The sequence below is a fragment of the Cricetulus griseus genome, assembly GCF_003668045.3.
Source record: "Cricetulus griseus strain 17A/GY chromosome 1 unlocalized genomic scaffold, alternate assembly CriGri-PICRH-1.0 chr1_0, whole genome shotgun sequence".
Lineage (NCBI taxonomy): Eukaryota > Metazoa > Chordata > Mammalia > Rodentia > Cricetidae > Cricetulus > Cricetulus griseus.
Window position 1 is genome coordinate 232,760,589 of NW_023276806.1, and position 14,993 is coordinate 232,775,581.

At 46.9% G+C, this 14,993-nt stretch overlaps 1 protein-coding gene across 3 annotated transcripts in view; it reads right to left on the bottom strand.

The window, feature by feature from the left end:
* The window catches only part of LOC103158569 (diphosphoinositol polyphosphate phosphohydrolase 1), a 47,110-nt gene that overhangs the window by 24,046 nt on the left and 8,071 nt on the right, over positions 1-14,993 (bottom strand). The window contains exons 2-3 of one of the 3 annotated variants that reach the window (XM_027389004.2): positions 8,177-8,269; positions 3,631-3,741 (exon numbers count right to left, since the gene is read on the bottom strand). In XM_027389004.2, coding sequence (XP_027244805.2) covers positions 3,631-3,741; positions 8,177-8,269 — 204 coding nt within the window. Of the gene's footprint in view, positions 1-3,630; positions 3,742-5,101; positions 5,188-8,176; positions 8,270-14,993 lie in introns of all 3 variants that reach the window. The other 2 variants (XM_027389006.1, XM_027389005.2) reach the window with 2 other exon arrangements.

Genomic DNA, 14,993 nt, shown 5'->3' on the forward strand with positions numbered 1-14,993 from the left:
GAGTCGTTAAAGAAATTAAAGAAGATACCAGAAAATGGAAAGATCTCCCATGCTCTTGGATAGGTAGGATCAACATAGTAAAAATGGCAATCCTGACAAAAGCAATCTACAGATTCAGCACAATCCCCATCAAAATCCCAACACAGTTCTTCACAGACCTTGAAAGAACAATACTCAACTTTACATGGAAAAACAAAAAACCCAGGATAGCCAAAACAACTCTGTACAATAAAGGATCTTCTGGAGGCATCACCATCCCTGACTTCAAACTCTATTATAGAACCATAGTTCTGAAAACAGCTTGATATTGGCACAAAAATAGACAGATAGACCAATGGAATCGAACTGAAAACCCTGATATTAACCCACACACCTATGAACACCTTATTTTTGACAAAGATGCTAAATCTATACAATGGAAGCAAGATAGCATCTTCAACAAATGGTGCTGGCACAACTGGATTTGGACATGCAGAAGATTGCAGATAGATCCATATCTGTCACCATGCACAAAACTTAAGTGCAAATGGATCAAAGACCTCAACATAAATCCAGCCACACTGAATCTTCTAGAAGAGAAAGTGGGAGATACCCTTGAACGAATTGGCACAGGAGACCACTGCCTGAACATTACACCAGTAGCACAGACATTGAGATCTTCAATTAATAAATGGGACCTCCTGAAACTGAGAAGCTTCTGTAAGGCAAAGGACACAGTCAGTAAGACAAAACGACAGTCCACAGAATGGGAAAAGATCTTCACCAACCCCACATCTGACAGAGGGCAGATTTCCAAAATATACAATGAACTCAAGAAGCTAGCCACCAAAACACCAAACAATGAAATTAAAAAGTGGTGTGCAGAACTAAATAGAGAATTCTCAACAGAGGAATCGGAAATGGCTGAAAGACACTTAAGAAAGTGCTCAAAATCCTTGGCTATCAGAGAAATGCAACTCAAAGATACCACCTCACACCTGTCAGAATGGCTAAAATCAAAACCACCAATGACAATCTATGCTGGAGAGGATATGGAGAAAAAGGAACACTCCTCCATTGCTGGTGGGAGTAAGAACTTGTAAGACCACTCTGGAAATCAGTATGGCGGTTGCTCAGAAAAATGGGAATCAGTCTACCTCAAGATCCAGACATTCCTCTCTTGGGTATATACCCAAATAGTGCATGTTCATATGACAAGGACATATGTTCAACCATGTTCATAGCAGCATTGTTTGTAATAGCCAGAACCTGGAAGCAACCTAGATGCCCCTCACCTGAAGAATGGATAGAGAAAATGTGGTTCATTTACACAATGGAGTACTACTCAGCAGAAAAAAGCAATGGAATCTTGAAATTCACAGGCAAATGGATGGAACTAGAAGAAACCATCCTGAGTGAGGTAACCGAATCACAAAAAGACAAACATGGTATGTACTCACTCATATATGAATTTTAGACACAGAGCAAAGGATTACCAACCTACAATCCTCATCACCAAAGAAATTAGGAAACATGAAGGACTCTAGGGGATAAATGCATGGACCCCAGGAATGGGAAGCTAATTGGGAGCATGAGAGTAGGGGAGAGGGAACTGCCAGAATGAGAGCAGGAGAAGAGGAGGGGAGGAGAGGGGAGGGGAGGGGAGGGGAGGGAGGGGAGGGAGGGGAGGGGAGGGGAGGAAATGGAGGAGCAGAAATATTGAGTTGGGGGAAGAATAGAGGAGAGCAGGATGAGATACCATATCAGAGGGAGCCATTTTAGGTCCAAGGAGAGATCTGGCACTAGGACGATTTCCAGAGACCTACAAAAATGACACAAACGGACAATCCAGGCAATGGTGGAGAGGATAACCTAAATGCCCTTCCCCTAAAATGAGATTGATGACTACTTTTTATGCCATCCTAGAGTCCTCATCCAGTGGCTGATGGAAGCAGAGGCAGACACCCACAGATACACACTGAACTGAACTCTAGAACCTAGTTGCAGAGAGGGAGAATGAAGATCAAAGGGGTCTGTACCAGGCTGGAGAAACCCACAGAAACAGCTGGCCTCAACAAGGGGGAGCTGTCTGGGAGGCCAGTACAGGACTGATCCAGACCCCTGAACATGGATGTCAATGAGGAGGCCTCTGCACTCCAGGGGGCCCCAGGTGGTGGATTAGTATTTTTCCCTGGTGTAAGAAGGGACTTTGAGAGCCTATCCCACGGGAAGGGATGCACTCTTGCCCTGGACACATGGGGAAGGGCCCAGGCCCAGGCCAGGATGATGTGGTGGACTTTGCAGAGCCCCTGTGGAGGGCCCTACCCTGCCTGGGGAGTGGAAGGTGGATGGGCTGGGGGTAGGTTGGAGGTGGGGGAGGAGGGGTGAGGGTGAGGGGAGGGAGAGGGAGAAGGGATTGACATGTGAAACAAGCTTGTTCCTAATTTGAACTAATAAAAAAAAAAAAAAAAACTAAATGTTAAAAAAAAAAGAGAGAGAGCGTTCAACCAATATGAACGTCAGTCAGGTTTCTGCTGTTGTTTGACATGGGCTCATGCAGCTCAGGCTACCTCCTACCTGATTCACTGTTGCTGAAGAGGGCATTGAACTTTTGACTCTCCTGCCTGTACCTGTTAGTGCTAGGATTACAGGCATGTACCATGACCACAGTCTGTACAGTGCCAGGGCCTAAGCTCAGGAATGCTAGGTAGCCACTCTACACACTGAGCCACACCCCCAGCCTACACAATCTTCTGGCTTGGTTTTTGTAGTACCAGGAGTGGTCCCTTACCATGCTAGCCAAGCTCTTTACCACAGAACCATATTCCCAGGCCTAGTATGTCCTGGGTGCTACTTTCTATGTCCATATAATCAGGCTTAATTTCCTCTAGAACAAGTGAATAGATTTACAAAACACTGACTCTATGCAGCAAGGAAGTGCATGGGGACAGGAGAGCTCACACCGCTGCATCTGTCCCAAGTCCCAAGTGAGGCTACACGGGAAGAGCTGAGCATGGCATTGCCACCACCGGCTGTGGAGAAACACCAGTTCCTTCCTCTGGGCGCCCCTCCCCCAGACTATGAGCTTTTTTGGAGGGGAGAGTTACTGGGGCCTGAACCCTGGGTCCTGCACACACTAGGAAAGCACTGAGCCACACGCTCAGCCCTCCTAGGCTGTAAGTTCTAAGGGAACTCAGGGCTCACAATTTGACTTTTGTTTATCCTGGCATATTTAGTAAGGTGTGGGGGTGTGGTCAAAGAAATCAGCCCACCTATGTTGCACACAATATGACTAAAATCCTACCATTTCTCCAGCTGTACCGTTGCCAGCACGAGCCATGGTGACAGGCACAGGAGCCAGGGCCTGGTCCTCCGTAAGAAACAACACGAGCTACACTAACCAGCAGGCTCCTGTTAACACTGAAACCTCATCTATGACAAGTGCCAGGGTGCCGGAAGACAGCCGAGAGAGGTCACAAAGTCCTGGCAGATGTCACTAGGTATGGTCACTGTGACAGCCTTCCTCCTGCAGAGAGGGCTGACAAACACTGTGGCAATGAGGATGTGCTGGCCATGAGCTGCGCTCCCTGTGACCACGAGCACACTACTCACGGGGCTGAGACAGGACACGGCAGTGTCTACAGCACGTACCTCCTCACAGACTTCCCGGACCGCTGCCACACTTGGCTCCTCCTCAGGCTCCATGCCGCCACCAGGGACAATCCATCGGTCGGGATGGCGGCTGCTGCTCACGAGCAGCACCTGAAACCAGAGGTCACAGGGAGAGTTAGACATTCCAGCGAGCACTCACAAGATCAGTCCAAAGAGAACAAATGCCACAGTAACTAAGAACTAGCTCTTGTTTACACCCCCAAATAACTTTTTACGAGGTGGTGTCTCAGTTGGGAGCAGCAGGCACCCTGCCCAGTACACGCCAAGGGCATCTGCTGGGAACCACCAGGCTGTGGTCTTAACCCTCCCCTCACACTAAGCTGTCTGTCTCACCCTTCTCCCCTTCATGCCCCTCCTTTCTTCTCTCTCTCTCTCTTTTTGTTTTTCGAGACAGGGTTTCTCTGTGGCTTTCCAGGCTGTCCTGGAATTAGCTCTTGTAGACCTGGCTGGCCTCAAACTCACAGAGATCCACCTGCCTCTGCCTCCTGAGAGCAGGAATTAATCCTCTCCTTTTTTTAAAGCTCTTAGAACACAGAGCTAATGAGGTGACAGATAAAACAGAGAGAACTGGAAAAGTCTGGAAAAAATGAAAGACAGGACCAGGAAAATGAGGTCATCGTCTGTGGTTGCCACCATAGGCCACACAATTCTGTCTCTTGGCTCTGGAGCAGCAGTGCTTCCTTCCACGACTCCATCTTCAACATAGCTGACCATGGAGTTCTTTTTAGTTATTTTATTTTTTAAATGTGATCATTTTATGTGTACAGAGTTCATCTGTGCACCATGTGCATAGAGGCCAGAAGAGGACGTTGGATCCCCTATAACTGTAATTACAAACAGCTCTGAGCTGCCACGTTCATGCTGGGAATTGAACCTGGGTCCTCTGTGGTGATATTTTGTTTATGATATAATAAAAAAAGCTTGCCTGGAGATGAGGATGAGGATGAGGATGAGGAGGAACAGAAAGATGACATAGTGAGTTCCAAGACAGCCAGAGCTATGGGGGGTGGGGGAATAACAGGAAGACAGGGCTAGAGAAATGGCTCAGCAATTAGTGTGCTTGCTGTTCTCCGAGGACTCAAGTCTGACTGCCAGCACTCACAGTGGGTAGCCCACAGCCACCTGTAACACAGGGGATCCAACACCTTCCTCTCGACTCGGCAGGCAACACATTCATGTGTACATACCCACACACATATACAGAAGTTTAAAAAATCTTCAAAGATTATAGTGTTACTCCTTGAGCCTTAACCAGCATCCTGGTGACGGCACTCTCTAGGATTCCCAGGTGAAGGCGCAGACGATGACGATGACGCTATTTCACATTCTGGTGACTGCTGAGCCTCCCGCCCTGTCCTAAGTGCCCCTTTCACCGGCAGTACCCTTCCTGCTGCAAAGGGCTCTGCCTCTCTGGCCCTCACAGATGCCACAAGGCCTTGTGGGTACTGACCTCCCAGCACTCTTCCCTTCCCACCTGGGGGGCTCCTGGAAATTCAATTGTCATCCTTAATTCCCGTCTCCTTGTCCTGATGAAATCTGTCATGCGAAGAATACAAAGAGACCACAGAGTTGGGAAGTGTGCTTGAGTTCATCTGCAGCACTGACACTGAGTCCACACTAACAGCATATACTTAAAGCGCTATTTCGAAAAATGTTAAGTTCTGATTTGAGTAACATGATGTATTACTGTGGTAATGAAAATTCCATAGCATCCATGCTGGTTTTAGCTGGTGTGTACAGATCTTTCTTCATTGCCATGGCCAAATACCCAACAAGAAAAGTAGGGCTTGTTTTCTTCCTGGCTTACAAAAAGGGACAGTTCATCACGGCAGGGAAGCCATGACCGTTGGGTGGTCCCATGCCAGTGGAAGCAAAAGGCGCCAGTTCACATCTCCATAGGCCAAGAAGCAGAGACAAATGGAGCTCAGTACCTGCCAGAAAGGCCCATGTCCAAAAGGTTCCACACCTTCCAAAACAGTCCCACCAGCTGAGGCCAAATGTCAAACACAGTCTGTGAGGAACATTTGTCATTCAAATAATATCCTTTGTATATACTTAAAAATTGTAACATGGGGGGCTGGAGAGATGGCTCAGAGGTTAAGAGCGCCAACTGCTCTTCTAGAGGTCCTGAGTTCAATTCCCAGCAACCACATGGTGGCTCACAACCATCCGTTATGAAATCTGGTGCCCTCTACTGGTGTGCAGATATACATGGAAGCAGAATGCTGTATACATAATAAATAAATAAAATCTTAAAAAAAAATTGTAACATGGACAGGCCATGAAATTCATCATTAACAATAAAAGTTCTCATTGGACTCCTTAGATAAGATACAAACACTAAACTCGAAATGGACTAGCAACCTAAATATAATTGTTAAAATCATGATGCACTGTAATTTCAGATTTAACAAGATATACCAAATTCTTAAGATAGGACCTCAAAAGCACAAAATAAAAATAAGAAGCTGAACTCCAAATTTCAGCAGCTCTGTGTATCAAAGCACCTTATCAACAAGTAAGGGCGTGGGGCCGGAGAGGATGCTCAGAGCTCAGGAGCACTGTCTGCTCTTAGACCAGAGGGCAAGTCTCCACTGCCAAGGGTGTTGTGTGAGGGAGGAGGGGGACAGGGAGAGGCTGTGGGTGCTCTGGAAATCTTTTCCTTAAAGAAATCAGGGTTCCCACAGTGGCAACTTACAGCACGTGAGATCCTACTGACAAGCCACACAGCCTGAACACCTGGCGAATCGGCTGAGACTGGCATTAGCAACATGCTTACCTCACTCCACTTGCAGCAGTGCACTACCGTGGCACGCAGCAAATCCCACAAGGCTGTTTCTTTTCTTCTATTACGTATCTACACGTGTGCTCTACACGTGTGCCTGTGCACACAAGTAGGTCAGAGACAACTTGCAGGAGCTGATTCTCTCCTTCCACCATGTGGATTCCAGGGATCAAACTCAGGTCAGCAGGCGTGGCAGCAGGTGCCTTTACCCAAGGAGACATCTCTCCAGCCCAGGCCCTCCATTTTTACCAGAGAGCTATGCTAATGCCCAGGTGAGCCAAGGCTGCATGACTATCTCATCTCTACGCTCTGTGAACTACCTCAGCACACAAGTGCTTTGTTATTGTATACAGGTCTCCTCTTAAAAATGACCAACACAAGCCAGGTGTTGGTGGCACACCTTTAATCCCAGCACTTGGGAGGCAGAGGCAGGCAGATCTCTGTGAGTTCAAGACCAGCCTGGTCTACAAGAGCTAGTTCCAGGACAGCCTCTAAAGCCACAGAGAAAAGCTGTCTCGAAAAACAAAAAACAAAAAACAAACAAACAAAAATTGACCAACACAGAAGTCAACAATTATTTGCACTGTTTGAATTAAAAATGGGGTTTTTAAATAAATTTTTTTAAATTTTAAAAACTTTATTTTTTGTGTATGAGTGTTTGGCTTGTATGTATATCTCTGTGTGGTGATACCTTGCTTGTACAAATAACCCTGTCTGAAGATCAGAGGATGGAGCTTGCCACTAGCTAACCATAGAGGCAGGAGGTTTGTACAGACAGACGGGAAGTGAGATGGCTGGGCAGAAACAGGAAGTGAGATGGCGTGTGGAGAGAGGCTATAGTGGGAAGAAACAGGGACTTACTCTCTTTTCCACTGGGAAGCTAAGGAGGTAAAGGTGGCTGTGGCTACTCTTCCTTCCCTCTGATCTCTCAGCATTTCCCTCTATATCCGACTCTGGGTTTTTACTATTTAGACAATTAAGAACTCCATTTATGTCTGTGTACCATGTGTATGCTTGGTGCCCATGGAAGCCAGAAGGGTGCAACGGATCACCTGGGACTAGAGTTTCAGACAGTTATGAGCCACCAAGTAAGTGCTAGAAACTGAACCAGGGTCCTCTGGAAGAGCAAGCAATGATCTTAGCCACTGAGCCATCTCCAGGACTACAGAATGCTTTAAAGAACACCTCCATATGATGACCCCCTACAATGTTTATGAGATGCTTAAAGCTGAAAATGAGGTAAAATAAATTGTTGGAAGCAAATTAATAAATGATCACAAGGTCAAGTATTAGGAGCTTCAATTCCTGGAACTTTTAAGCTATTTTACCTTCAAAAGTATCTACTTTAAAATTCTAAAGTTATTTTTTAGTCTACAGAGGAGCAAAAACAAAAAACCCAAGAACAACTGCAGATGGCCAGGGTGTCTATTTACAGCAGAGCAACACCGTGCCTCATCCACAGGGATGCTGTGCTATGTAGTCACCAGGCCATTCCCACCGTTTCTACTGTGGGAGCAACGGTATGGCTTAGAAACAGTATGGAGAGTGGGTGTGGGCGTGGTCACCTATCTTGTACAGATTCATTCTGCAGCGTAAACCCAGAGTATGTATGAGTGTAAATGACACAGTGGCTGACTCCACGGCTTGGGGAGTTTGGAAGAAGCATTAGGGACTTCCTAGCAGGCCAAGAAGAACTCTACCAGTCATCTGTCACAAGCCTTGAACTGTGTGTGCACTTACTTTATTTGGAATGAGGTTTCCTAGAGGATCTGGGGTTTGCTCACTGGCTGGCCAGCTCCTGGCATCCACCCTCCTGTCTCGGGCTCCCCAGCTCTACAATGACAAATGTGTATTTGACTTTTAGGTGGGCAGAAGGGACTGGACTTGGGTTTTTCTTATGTTTGCACAGAAAATACTTTGCCAACAGAGACATCTTTCCAGCCTCAAAACTTGCATCTTTCTGACATATATCTTTAGTTTTGAATGGTTTGCTTGTCTGATTTTGGTCACTGTAAGATAGCACAAGCTTAACAGGGAGAGGTGGTGCACGCCTTTAATCCCAGCACTCAGGAGGCAGAGGCAGGCAAATCTCTGTAAATTCAAGGCCAGCCTGGTCTCCAGAGCAAGTTCCAGGACAGCCAGAGCTATACAGAGAAACCCTATTTTGAAGAAGAAGAAGAAGAAAAAAAAATAGAAAAAGAAAAGAAAGAAAAGGCCATGGATGTCACATCGCTTTAATCCCAGCACTTGACAGATCTCTATGAGTTCGAGGCCAGCCTAGTCTAAAGAGTGAGTTCCAGGACAGTCAGGAACAAAAACAACAAACAACAAACAAATAACTAATAAGGTCAGGGGTGGAGGTTAGAAAAGGCAATGCTGGTACATCCCTGTAATTCTAGCACTCAGGAGGCTGAAGCAAGAGGATTCTAACTCAGGTTAATATACAAAGACCCTGTCTCAATCAATCAATCAGTCAATCAATCAGAGACAGCCAAAGGGGTACACTGATAGAAAGGGGTTGTCTAGAAAATGTTGTTACATAGGCTCTCAGAGGACACTACAGCCACAGTTCACAAGGGCCCAACTACATCTGCTGACGAATGTGACCCTATCCGTGCTGCACTAGCTTGCAGGTTTGCAGAATTGAAGAGTGGTGGGGTGATGGTTCAAAAGAAAAGCAAGGAAGGTCAGGCAACGCACTGCAGGGTTAGATTTCCTTCAGGGCCCGAAGGTAGACTGGGCTGTGAGGGACACTGTGGTTGTTATCACTTAAGTCACATTGGAGACTTTAGGGTGCTGGAGATGCCAGGAATGTAGGATGTCTGCTGAGGGAAGCTGCAGGCATCAAGTGAAGCAGGTCCAGGCTACACGCGCGGCAAATGGCAAAGCCCAGCAGGTGGGACCTGGGACCACCACCACCACGCCTCAGATGCTAGACACACAACTATAGGACCTGGGACCACCACCACCACGCCTCAGATGCCAGACACACAACTATAGGACCTGGGACCACCACCACACCTCAGATGCCAGACACACAACTATAGGACCTGGGACCACCACCACCACGCCTCAGATGCCAGACACACAACTATAGGACCTGGGACCACCACCACCACGCCTCAGATGCCAGACACACAACTATAGGACCTGGGACCACCACCACCACGCCTCAGATGCCAGACACACAACTATAGGACCTAGGACCACCACCACCACCACCACCACGCCTCAGATGCCAGACACACAACTATAGGATCTGGCTGGCTCTTTCCTTACAACTCCTACTGTGGTCTGCCCTGGGAATGTTTACTGTGTCCTTGTATACTGGAATTTTGTAACAGTTTTTTGATCTTGCCTGGAGCCTCAGAAGATACCCTGGACTTGAGTGTTCTTGTGCTCAGCCCTGAGGGATCTCAGGGATCAAGTCTGTGACCTTGTTCCCAACAGGCAACTGCTCTACTGCTGAGCTGCAGCTTCCAGCTGAGCCAGGACCTCAGAGCAGTGTTTGGACTGTTAAACTATGGAGACTTCAGGAGGAGCTAAGTTCATCTTGCATTAGCAGACAGCTATGGAAAGTATTTGGGGGACATGGGCAAATACAGTTTGAATCTGAGCTGTTCTCCATAGGCTCAGGCTTTCAGCATTTGGTCTCCAGCTTTGCAGGCTGTGAGGGTTAGGTTCCTACTAGGGCCTAGCCTTCAGCAGTAAATCATAAAGGGCAGGCCTTCCAAGCTTTCGCCTCTCCCTGACTCCTGCATTCTCTGCTCCTGGGGCTGAGGGCCAAACACCCCTGTCACCACACACAGCCCCGAACCTCCCCACTATGACCCATGAAATCTCTGAAGCCATAAACCGAAACAAACCTTCCCTTCCAGAAGCCGTTTCTGTGAATAGAGGGGCCACACTCATGGAGGTTCAGTGGGTTCCAGGACAGAAAGCTGGGACTCCTCTGGGGCCACACCTCACTATTAGATTCATGGCTGGCAGGATGTAGGGGACACCTCTGAGTTCGAGGACAGCCAGGGCACTGCAGATTGGGTCCTTTCCCAGGCTTATGCTGCCAAGTGACCTTCCATCAAGTCCTGGCCTTTAATAACTTGCACTAGAGAAGACAGCACTACAAAAGAGATCCCCTAAGTGTCAGACAGCCAAGGGGAAGGAGAGAAAGGGCAGCTTCACCATGCACCTGCAGCACTAAACACAACTACCCCAGGGGCCAGCTGCCATGGTGAGAAGGAAGCAGCTCGTCACATGGGTTAAAAAGCACAGTCAGGGCTGGAGAGATGGCTCAGCAGTTAGGAGCACTGGCAGCTCTTCCAGAGGTCCTGAGTTCAATTCCCAGCAACCACATGGTGGCTCACAACCATCTGTAATGAGATCTGGTGCCCTCTTCTGACCTGCAGGGATACATGCAGACATAGTAAATAAATAAATAAATATTAAACAACACCAACAAAAGCAGCACAGCCAGAGGGGGCGGGGGGGGGGGGCAGGGTCTCTTGGCAGTGGGCAGGGCCCCAAACAGACTGCACTACGTACAGCTAAGGGGTGCTCTGAGAAGCACATATTTTTAATAATGGCAAACTCACAACTTGTACATATCCAGGTTAAACTAATCCAGCCAACAGCCTTCCTAAATGACAGACACTCCCACGTCACTATGAGAGTGTACCTCCTAACAGTGCCCTGTAACCTACTTCAGCTGGACAGCAGACTTAAAGAAGAGAGGCTGGTACGGTGACTTGTCTCTCTCAGCCAGATCCTAGGACCCACAGCAAGAGCAGGACGCAGCAGGGCACATCTGTAATCTCAGCCCCTACAGCAAGATGGAACATAGAGACAGCACAACTGACTGGAACAGAGCTTCACCAGACACACGGCCTGCAGCTCAGTGTGGCAGCACAAAGAACAAGAGAATGGGTGCACTAGTGCACACACACACACACACACACACACACACACACACACACACAGACAACAACAATAATAAAACTTTTGGAGACATGTTCCCTGGCTGTCCTGGGATTTATGTACCACCATACCTGGTCCAATAAATTAAAAAAATTGGGGGGTTATTTCTCAAGATAGGGTTTCTCTGTGTTGCCCTGGCTGTCCTTGAACTCAGAGATTCACCTGCCTCTGTCTTCTGAGTGCTGGGATTAAAGGTTTACACCACGGCTGCCTAGCTAATGAAGTGTTTCAGCTTACTGTAGTTCTAACTGAACGTGAAGGAACTCACAAGGTCTTGCTGTAGTTCTGACTGAACCTGAAGGGACTCACAAGGTCTTGCTGTAGTTCTAACTGAACCTGGAGGGTCTCACAAGGTCTTGCTGTAGTTCTAACTGAACCTGAAGGGACTCACAAGGTCTTGCTGTAGTTCTGACTGAACCTGAAGGGACTCACAAGGTCTTGCTGTAGTTCTAACTGAACCTGGAGGGACTCACAATGTCTTGCTGTAGTTCTAACTGAACCTGGAGGGACTCACAAGGTCTTGCTGTAGTTCTAACTGAACCTGGAGGGACTCACAAGGTCTTGCTGTAGTTCTGACTGAGCCTGAAGGGACTCACAAGGTCTTGCTGTAGTTCTGACTGAACCTGGAGGGACTCACAAGGTCTTGCTGTAGTTCTGACTGAACCTGAAGGGACTCACAAGGTCTTGCTGTAGTTCTGACTGAACCTGGAGGGACTCACAAGGTCTTGCTGTAGTTCTGACTGAACCTGGAGGGACTCACAAGGTCTTGCTGTAGTTCTGACTGAACCTGAAGGAACTCACAAGGTCTTGCCCGCGTCTAGCTTGTGTTTGCTCTTCAGTGCAAGAAAAACTCCCAACCACTGCTCATGTTTCCAATAAAAGTTCACTGGGCTGTTTCCCTGCTGTACAGTTTAGCTTTTTATTATTTTTTTAATTATGCATATGAATTGTGTCTATGTTGCAGTGGGTGGGTTTGTGCTCATGACTGCAAATGTCCTTGGAGGCCAGAAGAGGGCATCAAATTCCCTGGAGCTGAAATTAAGGGTGGTGATAAGCATACCCTCTCCCCAGCCATGGGTGCTGGGCAATGAACGCTAACTCTCTGGAAGAGCAGCGAGCTCTTAACTGCTTAGCCATCTTTGCCCTTGTATATGCATGTGCACTGTGTGTGTGTTCTTGGGGCCCAAGGAGCTCAGACAGAGGGTGTCGGATCCCTGGAACTGTAGTTATGGGTGATTTTCAACCACCGTGTGTAGGTGCTGATGATGCAGGAGGTCCTTCTGTATGCTGAATATGTTTCTTTTATTGGTTGGTGAATAAATGGCTGATTGGTCAGTAGCCAGGCAGGAAGTATAGGCAGGGCTACCAGACTAGGGATGCTGGGAAGAGGAAAACACAGACAGTCATAAAGAGAGACACCATGTAACATGCCAAAGCATTATGGGTAAGCCACAGCCTTGTGGCAATACATAGTTTAATGGAAATGGGTTATAATTAAGGGAGAGTTAGCCAGTAAGAAGCCTTAGCCATTGGCCAAACAGTTTATAATTAATAATAAGCCTCTGTGTGTTTCTTTGGGACTAGAGGGCTTCAGGACCTGGCTGGAAAGAAACTCCATCTAAAAAAGGGCCCCACCGTGAGGCACAAACCCATGAACCTGAGATTAAGGGTCTCATGCTCTACCAACTGAGCTATCCAGGCTTTTGTTTTTTTACACTCTATTTCTTCTCACAGTTTTTGGAAGTGTCTTGCTCACAGTTCCTGTCCACTCAGTTAATATTATTTCCTTCTTGGGTCTCTGAAGGAGCTGAAGACTAGATAGTATATAGCTTTTCTTGTTTAACCAGAATCAGTAAAGAAACTCACAAAAGATCTGCTAAGTTTAATAGGTTTAAAAGACATTAGAAGATAATCTGATATGCAAATTAGAATATAAAGTAAATTAGGTACAAGACTTTGGACTCATCTAGAAAGAATAGATAATGGAGTATTTTCTCTGAATTTGTGAAATGCCAATGGACTAGACATTGTTAATGTACTTATTGCCTGTATATATTGCATACACTTACTGTGCTTACTATATAGTTTTCTTTTTTTAAGATTTTATTTATTATGTATACAACATTCTGCATCCATGTATATCTGCACACCAGAAGAGGGCACCAGATCTCATTACAGATGGTTGTGAGCCACCATGTGGTTGCTGGGAATTGAACTCAGGACCTCTGCAAGAGCAGCCAGAGCTCTTAACCTCTGAGCCATCTCTCCAGCCCCCATATATAGTTTTCTTATAATAGCTATAACCTTTTTTAAATTTTAGACAAAAGGGCTGGAGAGATGGCTCAGCAGTTAAGAGCACTCACTGGCTGCTCTTCCAGAGCTCCCGAGTTCAACTCCCAGCAACCACAAGGTGGCTCACAATCGTCTGTCATGAGATCTGGTGCCCTCTACTGGCTTGTAGGCGTACATGCAGACAGAACACTGTATATGTAATAAAAATAAGTAAATAAATTTAAAAAGGGGGTATGTGGTGACATCTTGCTTATACAAATAAAGCCTGTCTAAAAGTCGGATAATGGAGCTTGCCACTAGCTAACCATAGAGGTCTGGAGGGCTGTACAGACAGGAAGTGAGGTAGCCAGGCGGAAACCAGGATATAAGCAGGGAGAAACAGGAACTGGCTCTCTTGTCTGCTGAGATGCTAAGGAGGTGAGGTGAGGCTGTGGCTGCTCCTTCTCTCTCATCTCTCAGCATTTCCCTCTATATGGGATTCCGGGTTTTTATTATCTAGACCAATTAAGAACTCCATTTACATGCTGGGAATCGAAACCAGGTCCTCTGCAAGAGTAACATAAGCTCTTAACCACTGAGCCATGTCCCCAGCCTCTCCCCATTACATCACTAGCCTTTTCAGATGGGGCCCGAGTCTTGGTTACTCTGTATGGCCTCAGAGTGCATATAAAACACAATCACACTGGGCTAGGACTGTTACACAGAGAAACCCTGTCTACAAAAAACGGGTGGGGTGGAGTAAGGGGTGTGCACAGACAAAAAAGATCCTAGGGTGTCAACAGAAAGAAAATCCTCTGGCCTCAGGTACTATAGGCTTGGGGTCTAACATATGATACGATATGCCAATCACACTACACAGATCCTTCCAGATGGCACAGTTCAATGTCTACAGAAATCCTGTGTGTTCTTCCAGAAGATTATCCAGCAAGAGTCAGAGAAGGGGCTAAGCCTGGTAGCACATGTCTGTAATCCCAACTCTCAGGAGGCCAAGGGCAGGAGGACTGACAGGCACAAGACTAGCCTAGGCTACATGAGTCTGAAGATAGGCTAGGTTACAGAGCAAGGCCCTGTCTCAAAACCTCCCACCTGGAGCCAGAGAGGCCTCAGCAGCTAAGTGTATGTACTGTTCTTCCAGAAGACCCAAGTTTGATTCCCAACACCCAATTCAGTTAGCTTACAACTACCTGAAACTCCAGTTCCAGAGTGAGTTGCTGCCCTAGAATCTTTTTTGTCTGTGCAGGACAGGCTCCAAAGCTACAGAGAAACCCTGTCATGAAAAACAACAAACAAG